This window comes from Mchenga conophoros, linkage group LG3 (genome assembly GCF_057382185.1).
Source record: "Mchenga conophoros isolate Kocher_MC1m ecotype Shallow Benthic linkage group LG3, M_conophoros_male_GT1.1, whole genome shotgun sequence".
NCBI classification, from domain to species: domain Eukaryota; kingdom Metazoa; phylum Chordata; class Actinopteri; order Cichliformes; family Cichlidae; genus Mchenga; species Mchenga conophoros.
In genome coordinates this window covers 32,292,714-32,316,623 of record NC_140528.1, presented here as the reverse complement: position 1 = coordinate 32,316,623, position 23,910 = coordinate 32,292,714, and the positions used below count along the sequence as shown (strand labels likewise).

Below are 23,910 nucleotides of genomic sequence, written 5' to 3'. Positions count from 1 at the left end.
AGCTGAGCGACCGGAGGATGGCAGAGGCGACAGGAAGCCATCCCCCAAACGTTCACTCCACAGCAGACTGGACAAATCACAATGCTCATCTAGCTCCAGCAAGCTCCGGCCTGACTTCAAGTCCTGTGTCTGGGACTCCAAGCTTGATGGGTTCGATTGTCAGCCAGCTCCTCCTGAGCCATGCTCAGTTTCTGCTCTGATGCCTTGAGCTCTTACTGAGGGCAGAAACCTCAGAGTCTTTTCCGTACAAGTCAGATTGAAGTCCATTGATGTTTCCCTTGCTTTGCTCAACGGCCTTCTGCAGCTCTGCTGTTCGGCTCTTCTCAGAGGTCAGCTCCTGGCCGAGCCCCGACACCTGTGCCTTCAGCTTATTTTTCTCCTGGTGTTTTGTCCATTCTGAGGTGCCTCCTGACCTCAGTTACTCCTCCTGTCTCTGGCACGCCCTTTTTGCTGCCTGATGATCAGTGTTGGTCCGTCACTGTCCTGCACAGTTTTAATGCAGAGTTGTTAAGGTCAGCATTGTCTTGCTCGGCCTCACTTTTCCTCCGGGCTTAATGGGCGTCTCGTCACCGCTCTGTCAGCTGAAGCTGTCTGGAAATCTCCCCCGTGTAGTGAAACGGGCCTTGGATTTAACGCTCTCCATCTCCGCTGCATGAGATCGTTTTCCTGCAGCAGTGTTGACATTTTCAGGTTCTTGTTGTGGGTCCAGCTGCTGTAGCATTTGGTCAGAGTCACATCAAAGATGGTAGAGGAGTGAGCAAAGATGGTAGAGGGGAGAGCAGGAGTCCAGGTCAGCCTCGGCTTTCCGGGCCGACAAAGCAGCCTGTAATCAAACATAAAGAGAAAAAACAAAACAAACACAAAACGAAACAAAACGAAAATAATGATGCTGTGTTGGCTGTGATATTCAGAGAGGGGAGAAACACCGGAGCCAGTCCCTGTGTCTGCCTTCTCTCCCCCTTTTTTTGTTTTTTCTCACCATATAATCCACTCGTGACCCACCAAGCTGACAGGACAACACAGGTACATGTTAAAATTCTTAAGATCATGTTTAAAAGCACAAAAATGGAATTTTCTTTCATTTAGTAATCAATCAGTAACCACTAAATTTGTCGTGTTATCACTGGTTGGTCAGACCAGTGTCTTTTTTTTTTGTTTTGTTTTTTGAAGTTAAGTTCTTGTCCTGCAACCCAGAGAGTTTATTTGTTGGTAGTGGATAAACTTTATTATTTAACAACAGGTGTATGTCAAGTTTCGATGCTTTAGCCTTGCTGGAAAATCTTCACGTGTTCATGGGTGTAAGCTGTTTCTTCATTGCGTGTATGTGCGTTTGTAGGTGGGTTACTTTAACTTTTTGTGTGCTCGTGGGGGCAGTTGGTCCAGGCCCGTAGCCACCTGTATTAACACACTGAGAGATTTATTTAATATCATTTTCATCACACTCTTACTCTGCCGGCTGAAGTGCCGGTCTTAAACATACACGATTTGTCTCTTCTATATCAAAACCCAGCCAAACATCAAACATTCAGCGTAGTCATTCAAAACCTTATTTGTAATATTATAATCAGCAAAATCAGCGTTTTAATTACAAGCATGTATCATTGTTTGCAAATCATAATTATAAAACTCAAAAACACGCTAAACAGCAACAGAAGTCCTCTGTGCGCGTCACAGCTCATTTGCATGTTCACACAGTCTAAAAATAGCTCGCAGCGCTGCAGCTGCACGTCACACACAGTCTCACACAAAGCTCTGTTATTTTATATTACAAAGACGTCTTATATTTACAACCACTGACAGGCCTGACAGATTCAGCGCCTAACAATTTTGACAAATTTAAGTTAACGGGTCCAACCGAAGAAAGTCTAACTTTTTTGTAATCAATCAACCAGTATCTGTTTCCTCCAGAACAGCCTGTGGCCTAATTTCTAAACTCCCTAACTCAATTTAACTGTATCCAAAAAAGCACATCACACCGTTTCCAACGGTGAGGAGAATCTAACTCCTAGCTTATTTCAGGATGCCCTGTACCCCACAGATAAGCCAAACTGAACTAACCCTGTTCGCCCACAGGTCAAAGCCGCGCGTCCAGGGCCAGGAGGGGGCGTAACCCCCGGGCTATGCGCTTCTTAGCAGTTTCCGACTGCCGTCCTATAATAATTTTCGCCTACACAATTTCGACAAATTTTACCATAACGGGTCCGACCGAAGAAAGATAACTTTTTTGCAGCAAATCCCAGCCTCTGTTTCTTCTGGAACAGTTTCTGGCCTAGTTTTCTAAAAAACACATAACCAATTCCCTACCAAACTACTTGAGCCTTTAACTCAATTCCTTGGGACTCTAACCCAGCATTTCATACTTTTTCATCTTCATTAAATACTCTTAACCGACTTTAACTGCATAACACACTCGGATCCTCATCAAAATCAAAACAGACCCTCTACCAGTAATTTCAGTGAGTAGACTTTAATTTAGTCATATCCAATTTGGCACACTTTGGAAATAATTCAACAGGTAGTGCCTTACCTTTGGATAAGCCGGCTTATGCCCACTCACGTCAGACCACTGGCTTGTGCCTGTCCGTTCAACAACCTCAGACCGTCCAAACCTCCAAATTCCACCCCAATACCACAGGACGAGCCCCCAAGCTGTTACGAGTTCAAAAATTGGGGATGGAGACAAGAGGAAAAACCACAATAACAACACTGGTCCGGCCGGGTTGAGTCAAACAATGATTTTAATAGTCACACGCGTGGGAGATGGACACTGTATGCAGACAGCCTCAGATCTCAAAATGGTGGAGCATTAATCAAACTCTTATAGCCTCTGGTGCCCCCACCTTATCACAAAAGCCTAAACATTCACATGCTTTCTCTCACACGGCGCCTAAGCTACGACCTTGGCTCCCTGTTTATCTGCTCCTGCTGAGATGAGGCAGAAAACTCCAGCATGTTCTGTTCTCTTCTTAATCAGACAAATAAGGCAATAACTTTCTGCGAACAGTATTTCTTATAACTCAGCAGTATAATACATCATAAAACAATATCATTCATTCACACTAAATCAGCAGTTGAAGGTAATGCAAATCAGTTTAACTAATGCAATAGTTATCAGCTTCTTCTAATTCAGGAGAATAATGCAAACTAAAACTACATAATAATTCACAATTTAATTAGGGGTCTAACATGGCATAAAATAATATTATAATCTCACAGTATCCAACATAACTCAGCTGGACTCTGATGCTCCGTATAACAGCCACACATGAGACTGGATTCAGTCAAAGCATTGAACAAACTTTATTGTAAATGAAGCTTTTGGACATTTATTCTCTGATATTTGCTCTTCAGCTCGAGTCTCCATCAGTGGGAACATTTCCTGATTCAACTTTTCTTCTGTTCAAATCAAACTCCGTGAGAATCAAAGTGTGAATCAGAGTCCTGATGATCAGATTCTATAGAAACATGGAGACTGTAGAGGATTTACACTCAATATGTTCATTTGTTCCCTTCAATCAGAATCAGAATAGAAATCAAGCGATTCTTCCAATGAAATCAGGGATAGATTAATGTTATTGACAGGACAGATGATCAGAGGTGCAGAGTTTTCACCTCCATCATTGTTACAGGGATTGAAGTATGGGTGGAGTTTGTGAGTGAAGGAGCAGCCAGTAAAGGAGTAGATCAGAGCTGCAGCACCTACATCATAAAAGGAGACCAGACCCTCCTCATAATCCACAAACACCCCCACCTTCTCAGGACCAGGATGGAGACAGAGGGGGACTGAATACTTAGCACAAGCGTTGTACTCATTTCCATTTATCAGCCTCACAGTCCAGAGACCATCCTGAGGACTTGCTGTCATTTGTCTCTTCCTGTTGATCGACTCTGTGGCCACTCCTAAAATCCACTCAGTCTTTCCTTTAACCTGAACCTCAAAGTAAAATCTGCCTGAAGAGAAACTCTGCTCTCCTAAAACAATACCATAGTAAGAAAATCTCTCTGGGTTGTCTGGAAGTTTCTTCCTCACATCACCACAGTACACTTGTTTTCCATCATCAGACAGGATGAGATTAGGATGAGCTGTATCAGGATCCAGAGTCACATCCACCTCATGCTGCTGCACCCTCTGCAGCTCAGCCTCTAACAGCTTCTTCTTCATGGGTTTCCAGACTGTCTCCTCCAGCTGAGCCACAGCTCTCCCCACAGTCCCCTCATATGATGGTGGATAAACTCTGACCTCTGTCCAGTCCTTGCTGGGTGGAGCAGCTTTCAGGGAGGAGAAGCTTTGGAGGAGGTGGAGGTGGTCTTCAGAGCGTGAGAGCTGCTCCACCTCAGAGCTTCTCTCCATCAGCTCAGAGATTTCCTGTTCCAGATCTTTGATGAGACCTTCAGCCTGTTTCTCTGTAGCTTCCTGTTTGTCTTCGATCTCCTTCATGAGCTTCTTCAGGCGTCTCTCAACAGACTCCATCAGAGCCGTGAGGACCTGAACACCTTCTGCTTTCTGTCTGTCTGCAGCATCTTTACTCATCTTCACCGACTCTGTGATCTCCTGAATCTTCAGTCGTCTCTTCTGGATCATCTGCTGAATCTCAGCCTCTGTCTTCTCCAGCTCTGCCTTCTTTCCTTCATATTCTTCTCTCAGAGGAACAAACTCGTGGTTCTTGTGGTCTAAAACAGAGCAGAGCATGCAGACACATGTCTGGTCGGTCTTACAGAACAGCTGCAGAAGGTTATCGTGCTTCGTGCACATCCTGCCTTCCAGGTTCTCCACAGCATCAACCAGCTGATGTCTTTTCAGACCTTTCACTGTCAGATGAGGCTCCAGGTGAGTCTGACAGTAGGAGGTCTGACACACCAGGCAGGACTTCAGGGCCTTCAGTCTGGTTCCAGTGCAGACGTCACAGGGAACTTCTCCTGGTTTGGCAGCTTGTTGCTCTGAGCTGCTGCTGCTGGCTTTCTGCTGAGCTTCACGTCTGAACTGAGCAACCATCTCAGAGAACAAAGTGTTGATCTTCAGCTGAGGTCGAGTGTAGAAAGTCTCTTTACACATGGGACACTGACAGCTCTGACTCATGTCCCAGTGCTGACTGATGCAGGTTTTGCAGAAGTTGTGTCCACATGGTGTAGAGACTGGATCAGTGAACACATCCAGACAGATGGAGCACAGAAACTGATCTTCAGATCGCAGATTGCTGGCAGCAGACATGTCTGCACTCTGAGGGAGAAAGAAAAGAAACATTTGATTCAAAATTCACATTAAATTTCATTTTACAAAGAGAGAAACAAGTGTCAGTAGTCTGAGGAGCTTGGAGAGAAAAGCGTCTGGACTTCTTTAAGTTTCTACTTATCACAGAAGCTTCTTCACCTCATCCTCAACATGGACCAAGGAATGAATACTGCACTTTTGGAAGAACTCCCCTTCCTGCAACCTCTTATCGTCAAAGGGACGGAGGTGGAGAGGGCAAACAGCCACAAATTCCTGGGACTGCAGGTTACATCAGACCTGAGCTGGACTCTCAACACTACAGCAACTGTGAAAAAAGCCCAGCAAAGGCTTTATTTCATTAGGCTGCTCAGGAAAGCTGGCATGAAACACCACCCTCTCACCCAGGCCTGCAGAGGACTGATAGACAGCGTCCTCACCGCAGGCATCACTGTCTGGTATGGAAACACTACACAGACAGAGAGGAAGGCTATTCAGAGTCAGAAAGTCTGCAGAGAAGATTATAGGAACAACACTTGCATCCATGGACCTGCACATACAAAGCTGCACATACAATCTCAGACGATCGTGGGGCGATCGTGGCTCAAGAGTTGGGAGTTCGCCTTGTAATCGGAAGGTTGCCGGTTCGAGCCCCGGCTTGGACAGTCTCGGTCGTTGTGTCCTTGAGCAAGACACTTCACCCGTTGCCGCCTGGTGGTGGTCAGAGGGCCCGGTGGCGCCAGTGTCCGGCAGCCTCGCCTCTGTCAGTGCGCCCCAGGGTGGCTGTGGCTACATTGTAGCTTGCCATCACCAGTGTGTGAATGTGTGTGTGAATGGGTGGATGACAGGTTGTGTAAAGCGCTTTGGGGTCCTTAGGGACTAGAAAAGCGCTATACAAATACAGGCCATTTACCATTTACACAACAGAGCGGACAGCAGCATCACACACAGAACATGATTCTTCAACAGCTTCTTCCCCACAACTGTCAGACTGACGGCAAACAAAAACACACTGAACACTTAAAATAACACAGCACTACTTAACCTCATTTTGAATATATCATCGGTTCACTGACCATCGGGCAATACACTCACAACAGACTTGTGAAACAGATCTGTGGAACATATGTGCAATACTGTGAGTGCGATAAGAGGTAGAGAACTACACACTCTCTGTACATTTTCTTCTTTTTCTTTGTATATAGAAAATAGTACGACTACCCTACTCCGGACTTCATTTCTATCCTCCTGCTTTTTCTGTCTTTATATTGTTAAAGTGTGATTTGACTTGGAAAGCTCTGCACAAGTATTCCACTGTGCATGGACTGTTGGTCCTGTGTGCAAATGTCAAAATAAAAATCTTGAACCTTCAGTTGTCAGAGTAACTGGTGGAGACCCAGCAACACATTCAGAGACAAACTGGTTCATCTGAAACACAAACTGAACAACGTCGTGTCTGCTGTACAGTGCAGCGTCCAGATGAACAGGATCAACAGGATGAACATCTTTTTAACAGTCGTTACAAAGATGTGAAGTTGTTTGGCTGACACAGACAAACAGTATCCCACAGTCTTGATTTTTAGCTCACAAACATGTCTTATAAGGACTTATTGATCCTGAAATGTTGGAGGTTTTAGGTCTTTAAACAGTAAAGTTACAGGAGGATACAGATAATTAACAGGAAAATGTCCTCGGTTTGTTAAAATGATCCCGTCCGATAACACACGAGAACAATAAATGTATCATTTTCTGTTGTAACCCACAAACTGAACGGTCACACTCATCTCTCATGTTGTCACTAAAACATCACTCCTTCCACGTCTAGTTGGTCGTGATGGAGGCGGAGTGCGTTGGGTCCGCTTTCCCTGCCCAGCCGATGTTCCTGACGCAGGGAAACAGATCCTGTTGGGGATCCCTACCTTGGCACAACACCTGCCATGGTCTTTGCACACTCACCACAGTAAATGTATCATGTTGTCAGCTTTACAGAATCATAGTCAGAGAAACTGGTCAGGCCGCTCTCTCTCCACAGAGCTTTTCTTCAAATTTTTTATTTCTCTCTCGCTTTTGCAACTTTGTACTTTTGTGTTACTCGCAGCAACAACTCCACCTCATTGTTAGTCCATTTTAAAACTCGGTGCTTTTCCTCCACCTTTTGCCGCGACGTTTCAAACAGCCGGAAAGTGAATAAGCGGCAGACAGAAATGAGACCGGTCGAATCGTCTTGCGTTTCACGCATGCGCAGGACTGGAACGTAAGCGTTTTCAGCCGTCTTAATGTGGACGCACAACTCTGTGAAAACGACTGAAAACACTAGTGTGGACGCGGGGCGCTGTTTTCAAATCTATCCGGGCGAGTGTGGACGTAGCCTAAGTGGCACCATGGAGAAATGAGGTGGCGCTCTAGACCCTGATGAAGTGAACAGAGTGAAGATTTGTGTAGAAGCAGGAAGTGTGATCAGCTGCACTCACCACTGTTGCTGAGAGAAACCTGATGGACTCCAGTGAATCTTCTTTTAGAGACAAACAGGACTCGACTGCAGCTCTGCTGCTGCTCTCTCACACTTTCACTTCTGCAAAATGACGTTGAGCTTCTTGTTTTTCAGGTGTTGCTCCGCCTCTTCCTGCCTCTCCCTTTACAGGAATCAGCCGGTCTGTACTCAGTGACTGTGTGCAGCGGGTGGGAGGAGTGAGGAGTGGTGTGTGGGTTCACACAGTAATGACGGCCTCAGGTGATCAGGAGAAACTCACCTGGATTTCCTTTTTCCACAGCAGACTGAGAGCTTCAGGTGGACCCTGAAGGAGGTCTCAGACACAGGTGGTAAAAGTACACACAGTCTGTACTGAAGTAGAAGTACTACTGTTAAAAATACTCCAAGTACTAATTCAACTTCTTTACTCAAGTAAAAGTAAAAAGTACTGGCTGTGAAATGAGAGTAAAAAGAGCTGATTGAAGAACATTTCTAACATGTGTTTATACAAAGCTAACTGAACCATGTGCTGCATCAACGTGATAATAAAATAAGATTATTCACTTTGTTTCTGTCTAAATTTGAATTCCAATAAATATTTTAGCTTGAAATAAGTGAAGAGTGAAGTGAATGAGTGAGCCCTCATCTGGGACTCTCCTCAGCTCTTACTGGGACATCGGCGCGGCTGCCCCTCTGTTGGTCTTCCTTGGTCTCTTGTGTTCTGGGGACCTCTGGATGTCTGGAGTTTTGATCTCCTCCATACCTGCTTCATGCGCTGGAGGACGGGGCTGTGGCCCCCCCACACCCTTTAGCAGATCATTACATGAAGGAACCTTTTAAAAACAAGCGCGTCCATGCTCACAGGTGTAGACACAGGTGCTCACACACACAAACTACACCCTTTCTGGCTCCTACCTTAAGGTCAAGGTCAAATTTATTTATATAGCACATTTCAAACAGCCGATGCTACACAAAGTGCTTAACAATATAAAAATGGTATTGAAAAGCAACAATGTAATACAATAATAACAATAAAAAACAATAATAGGACAGTAAAAGAATTAAAACAATAACTAAACTAATTCAAACTAGAAAAATTTGCATTTCCTGCGAAAATGCAGTGTGGATGCTTAAAGCTGAAGCTGTCTGCAAAAACTAGCTGAAAAAGCTGAAAAGTTGCAGAAATTGTAAAAACTTTGCAGAAGCAAAGGAACTTTGCTAAAATGGAATAACTTAGCAAAACTGCAATATCTTAGAGGAAACATAATACTTGGCAGAAATACCATAGCATAGCAGAACTTAGTAGAAATATTGTAACTTACCAGAAACATGATAACTTCTAAAAAATACAAGAATTTAGGAGAAATAGTATAAGATAACAGAAAGAATATATTTAGCCAAAAATACTTAAACATTACAGAAACACTATGATTTAGAAAAATAGTACAACAGAGCAGAAATACTGTGATTTACCAGAGACACTGTGATGAACTATGAATATTGTAATTTTAAATCAATACTATGTTTTAGCACAAATACTATGATGCAGCACAAGTACTCTGGTTTAGCACAAATATTATAAGATAGCAGAAATACAATTATATAGCAGAAATGCTATATTTAGAAAGAAAAATATAAAATAGTAGAAATAGTATGATTTAGCAGAAATACTACAATATAGCATGATAACAATGATTTAGAACAAATACTATGATTGAGCAGAATAGTCATAACTTAAGTGAAAATACTGGAAAAGTAAGATGACAAGCTGAAAAAAAACAGAACATGGTTAAGTTCCCTCAAAACTAATTGTTGTTCACCTGTGAAAAAAAAAAATAAAGAAATAAAAATAAATTTAAAAAACAAGAAGGAACAGCCAACAGATACACACAAAATCAAATATGTATACACAAATGCACAGAGAGAGAGACACACGGAGGGTCTATGCCAGTCAACCAGTCTGAATATATTATATGTTTTTCCAACAATGAGATGCTGCACTAAAGAGGGTCTCTCTCTCTCTCTGTCTCTCTCTCATGCACACACACACACACACACACACACACACACACACACACACACACACACACACACACACAGGGAGAGAGAAGCATGTTTTCAGTCAAGCAGCCTGGGAGCTGCTAAATTTGAATCCACAGAGGCTGTGTACTTTTTCCCGCCAAAACAGGTGCACATACGCAGCACAGAGACAGGATTATTGCAGTCTATTTCTCATAGTGATGACTCCCCTCCAACAAATGGCCATAATTTCTTAACCGTAGAGGCTAGAACGGTCATTCTTACAACGTTTTGTTCAGAAGAGATGGGGGAATCGTCAAGTGTTGACAATTTATCATTAAAATGTGAATTTTTAGAGATATATGACATGGATGACTGGTTGGCTTACAAGCCGTGAAGGCCTCAATATGCAAATTTGAATGCCTCAGCCCTGGCTGGCTGGGAAGCCGTGCAGGCCCTGATTTGTAAATTTGAATGTCTGACTTCTGACAGAGGATTGGCTGCCTGGGGACCTGGCAGTAATGAATGGAAATAGTATGATTAAGCATGAATACTACATTTAGCAGAAATACTATGTTTTAGCACAAATCCTATAAAAAGCAGAAATACTATATTAAGCAATATAAATATCCTATAAAAATCCTATAAAAAGCAAAAATACTGTACTATTCTATAGAAAAACTATAATTAATCAGAAATACTATATTTGGCAGAAATACTATATTTAGCACAAATCTTATAAAATAGCAGAAATAGTATGATTTAGCACAACAGTAATAAGTTAAACAGAAAAATTGGAAAAGCAAAATGGACAGCTGAAAAAATGCTGAACATGCTGAGGGTCCCTCAAATATACTTGTTAAATGAAAAAAATCAGCAAAAAAAAATATAACAGCCACACAATCACAAATATGTACACATAAGGAAACACACATGCACAGAGAGACACACACACAAGATCCAATTCAGTCAACCAGTCTAAATATATTGAATTTAAATCTTACAATGAGATCATCCCATTAAAAGGCTTTCTCTCTCTCTCTCTCTCTCTGTCACACACACACACACACACACACACACGGAGAGAGAGAAGCATGTTTTCAGTCAAGCAGCCTGGGAGCTGCTGAATTTGAATCCACCGATCAGAGAGGCTGTGTACTTTGTCCCGCCAAAACAGGTGCCTGCAGCACAGAGACAGGATTATTGCAGTCTATTTCTCATAGTGATCACTCCCCTCAAACAAATGACCATAATTTCCTAACCGTAGGGGCTAGAACGGTCATTCTTAGACCGTTTTGTTCAGAAGAGATGGGGGAATCTTAAAGTGTTAACAATTTATCATTAAAATATGAATTATTAAAGATATTTGACTTGCACCATAACTGAGTAGAGCGAAGCAAAAACTGCCTTGACCTGCCCTCAAACAACGCTTTGTAACTCTAAACTTTAAATCTATTTGGAGCATCGATATCATTCTTTCACCGTAAGAGACAGCAGGATTTGGTGAACAGTCATGGAAATTTTCAGGTCTCTGTGGAAATCCAACAAAGAGTTATGACGAGAGAAAAAAGTGGTTCATTTCCAGAGTTTGAAATGTGAAGAAATCTGAGCGAAGGACGAATTTCCTACCCTCAAACAAGTCTAACTCATTTCAGAATGGTAATAGGTGAGAAAGAAACTTAACTTTGTTTCATTAAGGAGATATGACGATTCGAATATGCCTCTCATTACAGAAATCCAGCGGATTTGAACAAACTCTCCATTGACTTTCTATGGAGAGTTTTCCGACTTTGTGTTGGTCTGAGGAGATTTGCAAAAATTCTATAAGTCCCACAACAACGATGGTGACATTTCCTGAAAGCCAGCAAAAATACCTACGTTTTGATGTATAATTTGTGGAAGTTGAGTGAAAATTGAGCAAGTAGCAAGAAGTTGTTCGGACATGAAGAGAAGACTGCAAAACCTTCAGTGGCACCCTGGAAGCCAAGAGCATAGCAACCATAACGACGCATGTATTTTGTGTAAAATCACAATTTTGCAACTGAAAACTTTAAGAGGTATAAAAGTAAAATGGTAAAAGATTTGAAAAAGCTGATTTAAATAATTTGAGAACATTTTAAAGTTTGAATGGTTGCTCTACGTGAAAATATGAGGAAGTAGTTAAGTTTCAAAAACAAGAAAATTTTAGCAGAATTTCAGAAGTTTCCCATTCATTTCAAATTAAAGGAAAAAAGCTTAATATTTTAAAAAGTATAATAGTGGAAAAATACCAAAAGACATAGCCGTCATTAGCAGAAATAGCAGAATAGTTTAAAATTTGAACGGTGAAAATAGCACAAAAATTGTGGAAGTAGATCCACGGCGAAAAGTGTACGGAAACATCAAGAAGGAACTCAATAGTGTGGATGCTTAAAGCATCCACACAATAAGACCAAAATGCAAAAATGCTTGGGTCATAGTGTGTTAAAAGCCAGGGCATAGAAATGTGTCTTTAGTAAAGATTTAAATTGCTCAAGTGTTTGTGCAGATCTAATATTTAAGGGGAGACTATTCCAAAGTCTGGGACCTGCCACAGAGAAGGATCTATCACCACGGGATTTGAGGTTAGTCCGTGGGATGGACAGCATTAGTTTTGAGCTAGACCTCATGGTTTTTCCTGGAGCATAGGCAGAGAGGAGCTCAGACAGGTAAGGAGGGGCTCGGGCGTTAAGTGACTTAAAAACAAAAAGTAAAAGTTTAAATTGGATCCTGTAGGAGACAGGAAGCCAGTGTAAAGAAGCTAAAAGTGGGGTTATATGCTCTCTCCGTTTGGTACCAGTTAGCAGGCGAGCAGCTGCATTTTGAACCATCTGAAGATGATGGATGGTGGCCTGATCAAGAACATAATACAATGAATTGCAGTAGTCCAATCTGCAAGTGTCACGGCGAGTGAGATGAGCCGTGTGGAAAATAAAGGAGGATCCAAACGCAGGCACTTGTATGGGTGTGAGGGTGGTTTATTAAACACAAAAAGGAAATGGACAAACGGCGAACGGAGCAATGACTAAACTAAACTGGGAACAAACTAACTATAGAACACGAACCTGGACATGAATGAGAGCGGGCGGAAACAGATGATGGTAGACTGCAGGGAAACACACAGATGAAGCAGGGTGGAAACACAGACGGACCAGCAACTACAATGACGGCAGACATGACTTAAATACACAGAGAATCACAGGGGAATTACACACAGGTGGTGGACACAGCTGGGAATAATCAACAAGACGAGACACAGGTAAAACTGAACACACTCACATGAGACGCAGACCATCACAATAAAACAGGAACAAGCAACCATCACACTAAGACACAAACTCGACATAGAGAGACAGACAGAAAATGGCACATGGAGCTAGACAAATACTAAGCAGACACAACTGAAGAACAAATCCTAAACACCACAGAAACATGAAACTCAAATAATAAACATCATCATAATCAACACTACAAGAGAACAAGAAACAATCCCTGATGCAAACTAAAACCAAAACATAATAAAACTCAAACTACTGGGTCCGACGGACCCAGAACCGTGACAGTACCCCCCCTCTAAGGGCTGGCTCCCGACAGCCCCAAACAAAAAAAACACAAAGCACCAAGCCAGGGCGGGCGGAGGGGGTCCAGGAAGGAGGGTCCGAAACAAAAAACAAGGAGCACAAGAGACCAGAATAAACCAAAAACAGGCCAACACAAAACAAGACCATTCCCGAGTCCACAGTAAAGTCCGGGGGCCGACCCTGCACACAGCAACGGCGGCGACAGGCAAACAGTTCAGGAGGCCGACCGTGCACACGGCAACGTTGGCGACGGGCAAACAGTTCAGGAGGCCGACCGTGCACACGGCAACGGTGGCGACGGGCAAACAGTTCAGGAGGCCGACCGTGCGTGCAGCAACGGCGGCGAGGAAGCAGGTCCGGGGGCCGACCATGCGGACGGCAACGGCGGCGCGAATGCAGTTCTGGAGGCCGACCGTGCACACGGCAACGGCGGGCAAACAGTTCCGGAGGCCGACCACATGGAAGGCAGTGGCGGCCACCGAGCAGGTCCGGAGGACGGCCGCGATGCCAGCGGCGGCGACGAACACCTTCCGGAGGCCGTCCCCGAAGGCCATGACGCCATCTTAGAGGCCCGGAAAACGGCCGGCAGAGGCGAGGCGGAACGGGTCGAGCTGGCACCGACGGCGGCGTGGCAACCACAGGACCAGACGAGGCAGGACCAGACGAGGCAGGACCAGACGAGGACGGACCAGACGAGGACGGACCAGACGAGGACGAAGCAGTGGCTGGACCAGGCGATGCTGAAGACACGGAGGCTGGACCAGGCGATGATGAAGACACGGAGGCTGGACCAGGCGAAGATGATGAAGACACGGAGGCTGGACCAGGCAAAGATGATGAAGACGGCAGCGGGACGGCTGCGGAACCTGACGGCGGTGATGCTGCAGGAGGTGATGTGGAGATGTGCTGGCTGGGTCCTCCAGGACCACCAGCAGATGTGAGGATGTGCTGGGTGGGCTCCACGGGCCCTCCAGCAGACGTGGCTTGAGGCTGGACGGGCTCCTCGGGCCCTCCAGCAGACGTGGCTTGAGGCTGGACGGGCTCCTCGGGCCCCCCAGCAGACGAGGCTTGAGGCTGGCTGGGTTCTCCTAAACCCCCAGCAGACGAGGCTTGAGGCTGGCTGGGTTCTCCTAAACCCCCAGCAGACGAGGCTTGAGGCTGGCTGGGTTCTCCTAAACCCCCAGCAGACGACGCTTGAGGCTGGCTGGGTTCTCCTAGACCCCCAGCAGACGACGCTTGAGGCTGGCTGGGTTCTCCTAAACCCCCAGCAGACGACACTTGAGGCTGGCCGGGCTCCTCAGGCCCTCCAGCCGACGAGGCAGGACGCTGGCTGGGTTCACCTGAACCCCCAGCTAACATGACTTGAGACTGGACGGGCTCCTCAGGCCCTCCAGTGAAAGCAGTCTCTGAAGCAGCAGGTACGGAGACCTCTGCCAGTGTGGACACTGGCTGGGACTGAGCAGCACCGTGGCTAGACTCAGGCAGCAACAGTGGGATACAGTCCTCAGAGGGCTGGAAGTGTTCCCCAATACACTCAGCAGAGGACTGAGGCGGACGGGTGAATTCACTTGAGCTCTCAGGGGGTGCTGAGAGCCGAGACTGTTCAGGTGAGTTCTCCGGTGAGGCTGCTGGTGCTGGTGTCTTGACCTCTAGGGGTCCAGAGTTGGCTGGTGACTGACACCCAGCCTCTGGGGAGGCCCTAGAGGGAGCAACTGTCTCTGAGATGGCCAGCTTAAATGAACCAGCAAAAGTTTGTGTGGAGTGTGTTCCCTGCTTGTAATGAGGCTGTGAGGATAAAGGCTGGGTAAATGAGTGGGCAGGCTGCTGAACTGGTGGTAACTGAGCTACAGGTAGCGAAGTAGTAACAGGTGGTGGACTGGCTGGCTGAACTGATAGCGGCGTTACAGGCCTGGCATTTGACTGGGATGGAATTGAGGAAGGGACAATGGAACGGACATGGTCATAAACATGGAACGCGGGTTCAGAACAGGCAGTCTTAGATGCTATGGGCATGGATGAAAAATCATTGTTATCCTCAGTCGAAACACGAAAAAATGCCCCAGAAACAACAGTCACAGAAGCAACAGAGTCAACAAAAGTGTCCCTTTCACTCACCACAGCCGGCCGATTTGACATCCTGAAGTCCGGCTGCGGGGCGCCGCGCCGGTGACGCGAACGTCGCTTCCTCCCTGCCGACTGCTCCGGCGGGCCGGGCAAAACCTCCGGCGGGCCGGGCAAAACCTTCACCGGCGGGCTGGGTTGGGAAGCGGTAGCAGCAGCGCCTGGAGGGTGGAGGTGAAGTTCGTGGAGAATGAAGTTTTGTACCAGAGGGTGCAGTGAGTCCAATAGCCAGGGATAATCCGTGATAAGCTGTTGCAGCCTGACTTCCAGAACGTAGAGAAACGCTTCTCCCTCATGCTTGAGCCACAGGTTGATTAGTTTTGACACAGAGTCCGTTATGAGCTTTCGAAGCTCTGTGGGTGGGGTGAATGCCGCTGGATCCATATCTGGCTGGTCCGTACTGTCACGGCGAGTGAGATGAGCCGTGTGGAAAATAAAGGAGGATCCAAACGCAGGCACTTGTATGGGTGTGAGGGTGGTTTATTAAACACAAAAAGGAAATGGACAAACGGCGAACGGAGCAATGACTAAACTAAACTGGGAACAAACTAACTATAGAACACGAACCTGGACATGAATGAGAGCGGGCGGAAACAGATGATGGTAGACTGCAGGGAAACACACAGATGAAGCAGGGTGGAAACACAGACGGACCAGCAACTACAATGACGGCAGACATGACTTAAATACACAGAGAATCACAGGGGAATTACACACAGGTGGTGGACACAGCTGGGAATAATCAACAAGACGAGACAAAGGTAAAACTGAACACACTCACATGAGACGCAGACCATCACAATAAAACAGGAACAAGCAACCATCACACTAAGACACAAACTCGACATAGAGAGACAGACAGAAAATGGCACATGGAGCTAGACAAATACTAAGCAGACACAACTGAAGAACAAATCCTAAACACCACAGAAACATGAAACTCAAATAATAAACATCATCATAATCAACACTACAAGAGAACAAGAAACAATCCCTGATGCAAACTAAAACCAAAACATAATAAAACTCAAACTACTGGGTCCGACGGACCCAGAACCGTGACAGCAAGTAAGAAAAAGGTGAATAACACGCTCAAAGACATTAGCCGGAAGGTATGGCTTTACCTTGGCTAGCTGTCTTAACTGAAAAAAAAAAACTGAACTACTGCACTCACCTGCTTATTCAATTTAAAAGAACCATCAATATAGACACCGAGGTTTTTTACATGTGTTTTACAATACGAGGAAAGGGGCCCAGAGTGCTGTCGATATGATTAAAGTTGCCAAAAATGACAACCTCAGTTTTATTTTCATTTAGCTTTAAAAAATTTAATGACAACCACTGTTTGACATCATCAAGGCAGCGTAATAAGAGCTGGGGATGGTCTGACCCTGCTTTTAAAGGTAGATAAATCTGCAAATCATCAGCAAAACAATGAAATGAAATGCTGTACCGTGAGAAGATGGAGCCCAATGGCAACAAATTGAGTACGAACAAGGCAGGACCCAAAATAGAGCCTTGAGGTACATCGTATTTAAGAGGGGCTATTTTGGAGTTGTGGGGGCCCATACTGACATAAAAAAACCTTTCTGACAGATAGGACCGAAACCACTGTAAGGCAGATCCTTTTAGGCCAGCATGAAATTCTAGCCGTGATAACAGGATGTCATGGTCGACTGTGTCAAAAGCTACTGACAAGTCCAACAATAAAAGGGTAGCAGGGCTGCCAGAGTCCAGAGTTAAAAGAATATCGTTAAAAATCCTTAAAAGTGCCGTCTCAGTGCTATGTAGTGGAGGCCGGAGACAGCCCTGATGCCAAAGGATCCCAAGAAGCAAGTGGTCTCACCCGAATACCTCGGTACTTCATATAAGTTCCTGTTAGGCATAGCAACAAAGAGGAATAAGGATTAATATGTGAGTGGGGCACACAAAGGAAAAGTACACTGACCAACATATGCACCACCTGCATTTACTACAAGAAAGCCTATGACTCTGTGACTCACACAGGGATCCTGGAAGTGCGCAAGATCAACTGGACTGCAAGGACCTTCATAAGTCACCATCAAGTGCATTATTTACCAAGGAGTTGCTCTGTCCTCACAGCAGTTTCTTGAAGATGTTTCATCCGAGAAGCTTCTTCAGTTCTAGGGTCGAACCGTGGAAAATCCCAGATTTAAGCCCTGTGGGAGTGTCCCCCCAAGAGGGACAATGGCGTGAAAACGTGTGTGGGTCACAATCAGCCAAGGTTTTTGGGTGAGTTCATTGTGAAGCCTAACACCACCCTATCATGTGATTTCCTGAGGTCAGATGGCCAGGGTGTGAGCAGAGATGGGCAGTAACGCGTTACTGTAATCTGATTACTTTTTTCAAGTAACGAGTAAAGTAAGGGATTACTATTGCAAAAACGGTAATTAGATTACCGTTACTTTCCCGTAGGTACGCTGCGTTATTGCGTTACTAAAACCGTAATTTTTTTGCGAGAATGTCTCACGACAGTGACGTAAGCGAGTGCGCCGTTAGTGACAACAGCTGTGTGCAGATCAACAATGGATCATATATCGATTGTGGGAGAGAGTATGAGCGTGCAGCGTTTAAAGCATGGAAGTACTGACCTTACTTTGAGTTTGATTCCATAAAAAGTTACAAAAACATTAGCGTCCATTGTGCGTGGGAAGAAAACTTCTTTTTACAGCGAAAAAAAACCCTAAACTTCCAAGCAAGCACCGAGTGCGCAACAACGTAATGGGAAACTCACAGAGAAACTCGCGGATTCTTCAACTGACCGTGGCACACCTGCACCAGGGTAAACCTCCACCTACCCCCAGTCCTGCTTTAAAGGTGAAAATAGAGCAACAGGACCGCTGAGTCTTTGACTTTATTTATTTTCTGCTGTGTTTTACTTGCATCTATTTGAAAGAGTGAGTGTAAACACAAAAAATATTTTTTTATGTGCTGGAATGTGTAGAAAATAGGTTTAAATGCTAAACTAATTTATTCAAGTCAGAGAATATTGCATATAATTAAATTTTTGCTTGATTCATAAAGTTAAAAGATTAAAACTAATAAAACAAGTTAAAAAAATAGACTTTTCCATTTGATTACATTTTATATGATGGATTGTGTAGAAAAAGTAGAATTGGGCTGAAAGATCTATCGCTTTATCACCTCTTCAGGTTGTAAATCGTGTTTTTAAAAAGTAACTAAGTAACTAAGTAATTAATTACTTTTGAAAATAAGTAATCAGTAAAGTAACGGGATTACTTTTTGGGGGGAGTAATCAGTAATTAGTTACTGATTACTTTTTTCAAGTAACTTGACCAACACTGGGTGTGAGTGGGCGTTAAGGCGTCTGGGAAGGATCTCAAAACTGGATTATAGATGGCAGATAGTTGGTGTCGTAAACCACCGCCTCTGTTCAAAGATGGTCGCTCACAGTGGACATAGATGGCTTGTGAACTTTGGCATCCTCAAAAGAGTGACCTTTGTCCTTTAGATGCAGATGGACTGCTGAGTCTTGTCCTGTGGAGGTGGCTCTTCTATGCGTTGCCATACATTTATGAAGTGGCTGTTGGGATTCCTTAATCTTAGATAAGTAAAAGCCATATCTGAACCATGGCTGAATGAAGGCACCTGTGAAGCCAGAAGAAAGTGTAGAGAGCTGAACGTAAATGAAAGAAGGATGAACTTCAGGTGTCAGCAAATATTACAATATTACTGGAATTCACATCCTGAAATGACTGAAAATTACAGACCTATTTCCAAATTGAGTTTTATCTCAAAAATTCTTGAAAAGGTAGTTTACAAGCCATGAATATCCATTTTTAGAAGAATGTTGTATTTCGGAAGTTTTTCAATCTGGTTTTAAAGCTTTGCATAGTACAGAATCTGCCCTTTTAAGAGTTTTTAATATTTTTTTTTAGGAACTGCATAACATGACTGTGTTATGATCGTGCTTTTAGATTTAACAGCTGCCTTTGATACAGTGGATCATTAGATTTTAATTTGCAGTTTAGAGCAGGTGGTGGGTGTTAGGAGTACTGCACTGCAGTGGTTCAGATCCTAATTGGCAGACCAAACTTTCTCTGTGAAACTTGGTGAGTTTGTATCCTCTGCTGCTTCTTTTCAATGTGGGGTTCCACAGGGTTCAGTTTTAGGCCCGCTTCTTTTCTCCTTATATCTGATACCACCCGAGTATATTTTCAGGAAACATGGGATTTCTTTCTACTGTTTTGCCGATGACTCCCAGATTTGTTTCCCACTTAAAAGATAAATGGTTTCTCAGTAGGCCCTCTGTTCAGATGTCTTGATGAAATAAGGGCCTGGGTGCCTTTGAACTTTTTACATTTTAACTCTTTACAGCCGATCGGAGCGGGCACGCTCTGTTTTGCGTAACTATTTTTAAATCCCGGTAGCTCTGCAACCACGTAAGCTAGCACAATCATTTTTTTTGCATATGAAACTGGAGGAGTTGTACTTACATCTTATGCCATCAGCTTGTCCTCGGTCACAGTTTCCTTCCACATATAGCTTTGCAAAAACTGCATAAAAATCACTTGCAGCAACAAAAACATGATATTCCAGAAACACGCTTCGCCAATCCGATCAGCTGTTTGTAACACTTCCTACGTCCATCAGCGCGAACTATCACATGACCGCATGACCTGCCCGAAACCGGAAGTGACGTCATTTTGCGGAAATGTAGTTTTTTACGATCGGGGCCTTATAAGGCTATAACTGTGTTTTTAAAAGTTATGTTTGAGTTTATGACTTTCTGTGTTGTTTCTGGGATGCTTAGGACTCATATTGCACTGCTGGAAATAGTTTATTTTGATGCATATGCTGTTATTTTGCAAATTTGCACTATAATATTTATTTTTGTTTTTCCTGCAGTATATAAAAATTGGTGTATTTCAAAAATAAAACTATGAAGACACTTAAAATAAATTTCCTGTGGTGGGAAACTAGTTTGTGCAACTTTTTTGTATTTACAGTTTTGAGGGATAAGCCTCTTAAATGTCTCTAACTAGATATATATGTTAAAAAAACAAAAACGATTTTAAATTTTTTTGTAGTTTATTGCACTTTTTTGCAATTTATGTAATTACTATGCACCTAATGCAGACATATTATTAAAGTTTGGGCTATAATGGTTGTATTGATGTATAGCAACTTGAAATGCTCCCAAAAATGGCTCCACAGCATGTAAAAATATAATATTAACTCTGGCGGACTTGGTTCTATGGTAGGTCTTAAAGGGTTAATGAACAGAAAACAGAAGTGATGGTTTTTGGTGGCACTTCTGAGACCACTACTATGGATTTTGGTTTGCTGGCACAGTTTGTTAAACCAATCACCACTAACTTGGGAGTTTAAATGGAGGCAGATGATGAAGTTGAAAGCCAGGTCAGAGCTGTTGTAAAATCTGTCTTTTTTTTCATTTGAGACAACTGGCAAAAATAAAGCCCATCTTATCAGAGCAGCTTTTTGAGACAGTGATCCATGTCTTTGTTACATCTAAGATAAGAGATGAGATAAGATGTACCTTTATTAGTCCCACATGTGGGAATTTTCTAGACTCCATTATTGTAACGCACTTTATAGTGGGGTTAGTGATGCATCTGTTAGGCGTCTGCAGGTTATGAAGCGCATCTTTTAACTGGAACAAAAAGGTCTGAGCACATTACCCCCATTTTAATTTCACTCACTAGCTTCCTGTCACAAACTGGTAGTAGGAACTCAAGAGCAAAGTTTCTTTTAAACTTATGACACACACACATATTTACACAAGCACACACACACTGGTTTTGCTTACAGAAACAGTCAGACAGGTTTGTGCATGTTGATCTGGAAGATAAGTTCTCAAATGTCGCAGGTTATTCTCGCATAGTTACAGCCAAAAGAGAGAATTGTTTTATGTTTTAGGATCAAGTGTATGTTTGCACCAGACTTTTACCATAAGAAGTATGTAAATGAGAAAAAACTGAACTGTAGTCCTCTCATTTCTTTTAAAACAATGACGGGACTCAAACACAAACACACTGAAACTGAAGTCCAGCTGTAATCCAGGCCAGAGTTCTGAACAGTAAGACAGTCAGTGGGTAAAATATCACAGGCAAGGGGGAGAGATGACAGACAAAATATAAAAACAGCAAAGGTAAACACACACACACACACACACACACACACACACACACACACACACACACACACACACACACACACACAAACAAAGAAAAAGATAGACCTGAAAAGTGTAATGGTTCTTTTTATTTGGAAGGAAAAATAAGCACAGACAAAGTCCCCAGAAGTGTCCAAAAAGTGATTTATTAAACACACACAGTTTATACAGGTGTGGGAAGCCGGTCTTCGATCTTCTCTGACCGTTACAGAAAGCTTTATAGCCTAATATGACGTCAGCAGAATTCCCCCATCTCCTCTATGTCCAGAACAACAACATTTTCCCAGAATTACAACCAGATGTTTCCATTTATCAGTATCTGGGAATCTAACCAATTGTGTGTAGAGTGTGTAGTTTTTTGAGAGTGTCAGTTTCAGGCCAACAAACGGTCAGTGTCCTTATCTGACTCTGCTTTGGGACGTCTGGACCTACAGCTTCTGCTGGTGGTTTTTGCATAGTAGAATATTACAGAGGAATGTGTTTTATTCTGCGTGCTCTAGATACAAGATACTAAATGATAAATGATGCCTGATAATTGTTGATGATAAACTGATACTAAGTGATGCAGACTAATGAAGTAATGATGAAATAATGACAGTACCTCATAAATGATACCACCGTGAGATTTAAAATAAGATGTTTCTCTCAACAACTCCTCCTCTTGGGCTCGCTTGCGAGTCCAACTTCAACAAACACGTTATAACACTTATCAATCCCAACATCCCCGTTATTTTCCAATTTTCCCCACAACCCAGCTGTCCTTTTAGCTTCAGACTCGAGTCTCAGCCTGTCACACTTCAGGCCTCTTTGCCACCTCCTCTTGGAGTGAAGAAACGCCCTCGGATTCTTCTTTCTTCAGCTCCCCAGGTAGACTACTGAGTGAGCCAGCCACGTTGCAGAGGATTATTCTGCCTCTGTTTTACCGTGTTGTGACTTGGAATGAGCTTTTCCCTGAGCTCCCCTCTGCTCATTCACCTTGAGACCACTGGAAGCAGAACTATTACTTCCGGAGCTTGGCACGCTCCCTCCATCCCTCCGGTTTTCATGTTCCAATGCTGCTGAAGGTTTAAGGCAGAGCATGTTACTATGCGAAGGCTCCTCTCCATGTCCTGGAAGCTCAGTAGCACAGCTCTCTGTGCTATTTCCGCTGTTCTGCTCAAGATGATCCCTGACGCCTCTCTCCGCTCACGTCTCATCCAAGCATTCCCCGAGACCTCATTGTTCTGGTGTCTACTCCTTTCTCTGCAAGAGACAGAAAGCCAACACATCTCCCTCGCTGGATCTCCTAACCTAATGTTGTTGACTTTGTTTATTCCAATCCTATGCTATGCCTATGTGACTGATTTTTTTCTGATTCTGATTCTGATTCTATGTGTGTAAGCGTGCATGCATTTAACCCTCTGCACTTGAAGTCAATACCTCCAATATATCAATCCGATCCGTTGTCGGATGAAGCTTTTGACCTTCACAGACTAAGTGCCAGCTCCTTATAAGCACATTTGCAATGTGTGTATAAAAGTGAACAACAGGCCTCAAACAAATTGGGCATTCTTAATTCTAACTTAAGTTTAAGTCTAGTACTCAGTTTCTGATCATCTAATTATGCTTCTCACTGGTTCCCTAAATTGTCTAGAAACCTTTAATTTTGCCATACCTAAATCATTAGAACACAAACGAAATCATAGACCCCTGATATAGCTTTTTTGCCTTATGAAGCTGAGCACAATTCTATAATGAGCAACAACCTGCAATATGTACCAAAAATCTTCATGGTTACACCTGCAATTAAAGATCAGATGCATTTTATATCTGTTCTAATTCTTCCTTATATAGAACCTCCTCAGTTTCAGGTTAGTTTTAATTAGTCTCAGTTAATAGTTCTGGTTGTATTTACACTCTCCCTACTGCAAACTGCACAAGAACATTACACATCCTCTCTAAAACACTCTCCCGCCAACCTGTAACCCTGTGTAAAAACATTAGTCAGCAGTTACATGTTAAGCTCCTTTAACTCCCAATTCACCTAAAAAGCAAATCTGTTAAATCAAACAGCTTATTTACAACCACCTGTAACTCATAAGAGTAATAAAAGATTCAACACAACAGACAAGTATCATGTTCAGGTTTTCTCCGATCATTAAATCACTATTATTGCCGCAATTTGTTTTATTCACACTTGGGCAATGTTACTCCACTTGTTTATCACTAAGAGACCCCTAATGGCCAGTTAGTGAGCTCTACGTCAAACTGTCCCCAAATTTGTTATTTGTTATTATTATTTTTTGTTTTCATGCCACTTGTCTGTTTTCCACTGCAC

The 23,910-nt window shown here is 43.5% G+C and overlaps 1 protein-coding gene across 1 annotated transcript; it reads right to left on the bottom strand.

The window, feature by feature from the left end:
- Positions 1-3,253: 3,253 nt before the first annotated feature.
- LOC146578189 (E3 ubiquitin-protein ligase TRIM21-like) lies at positions 3,254-5,209 on the bottom strand. The gene has a single exon (XM_085268535.1). It carries the CDS (start codon positions 5,207-5,209, stop codon positions 3,512-3,514), a length of 1,698 nt encoding a protein of 565 aa, XP_085124661.1. The 3' UTR covers positions 3,254-3,511.
- Between the last annotated feature and the right edge of the window lie 18,701 nt (positions 5,210-23,910).

Excerpts from the sequence above, each read along its gene's own strand:
- LOC146578189 (XM_085268535.1), bottom strand. The coding sequence starts at position 5,209 with ATGTCTGCTGCCAGCAATCTGCGATCTGAAGATCAGTTTCTGTGCTCC.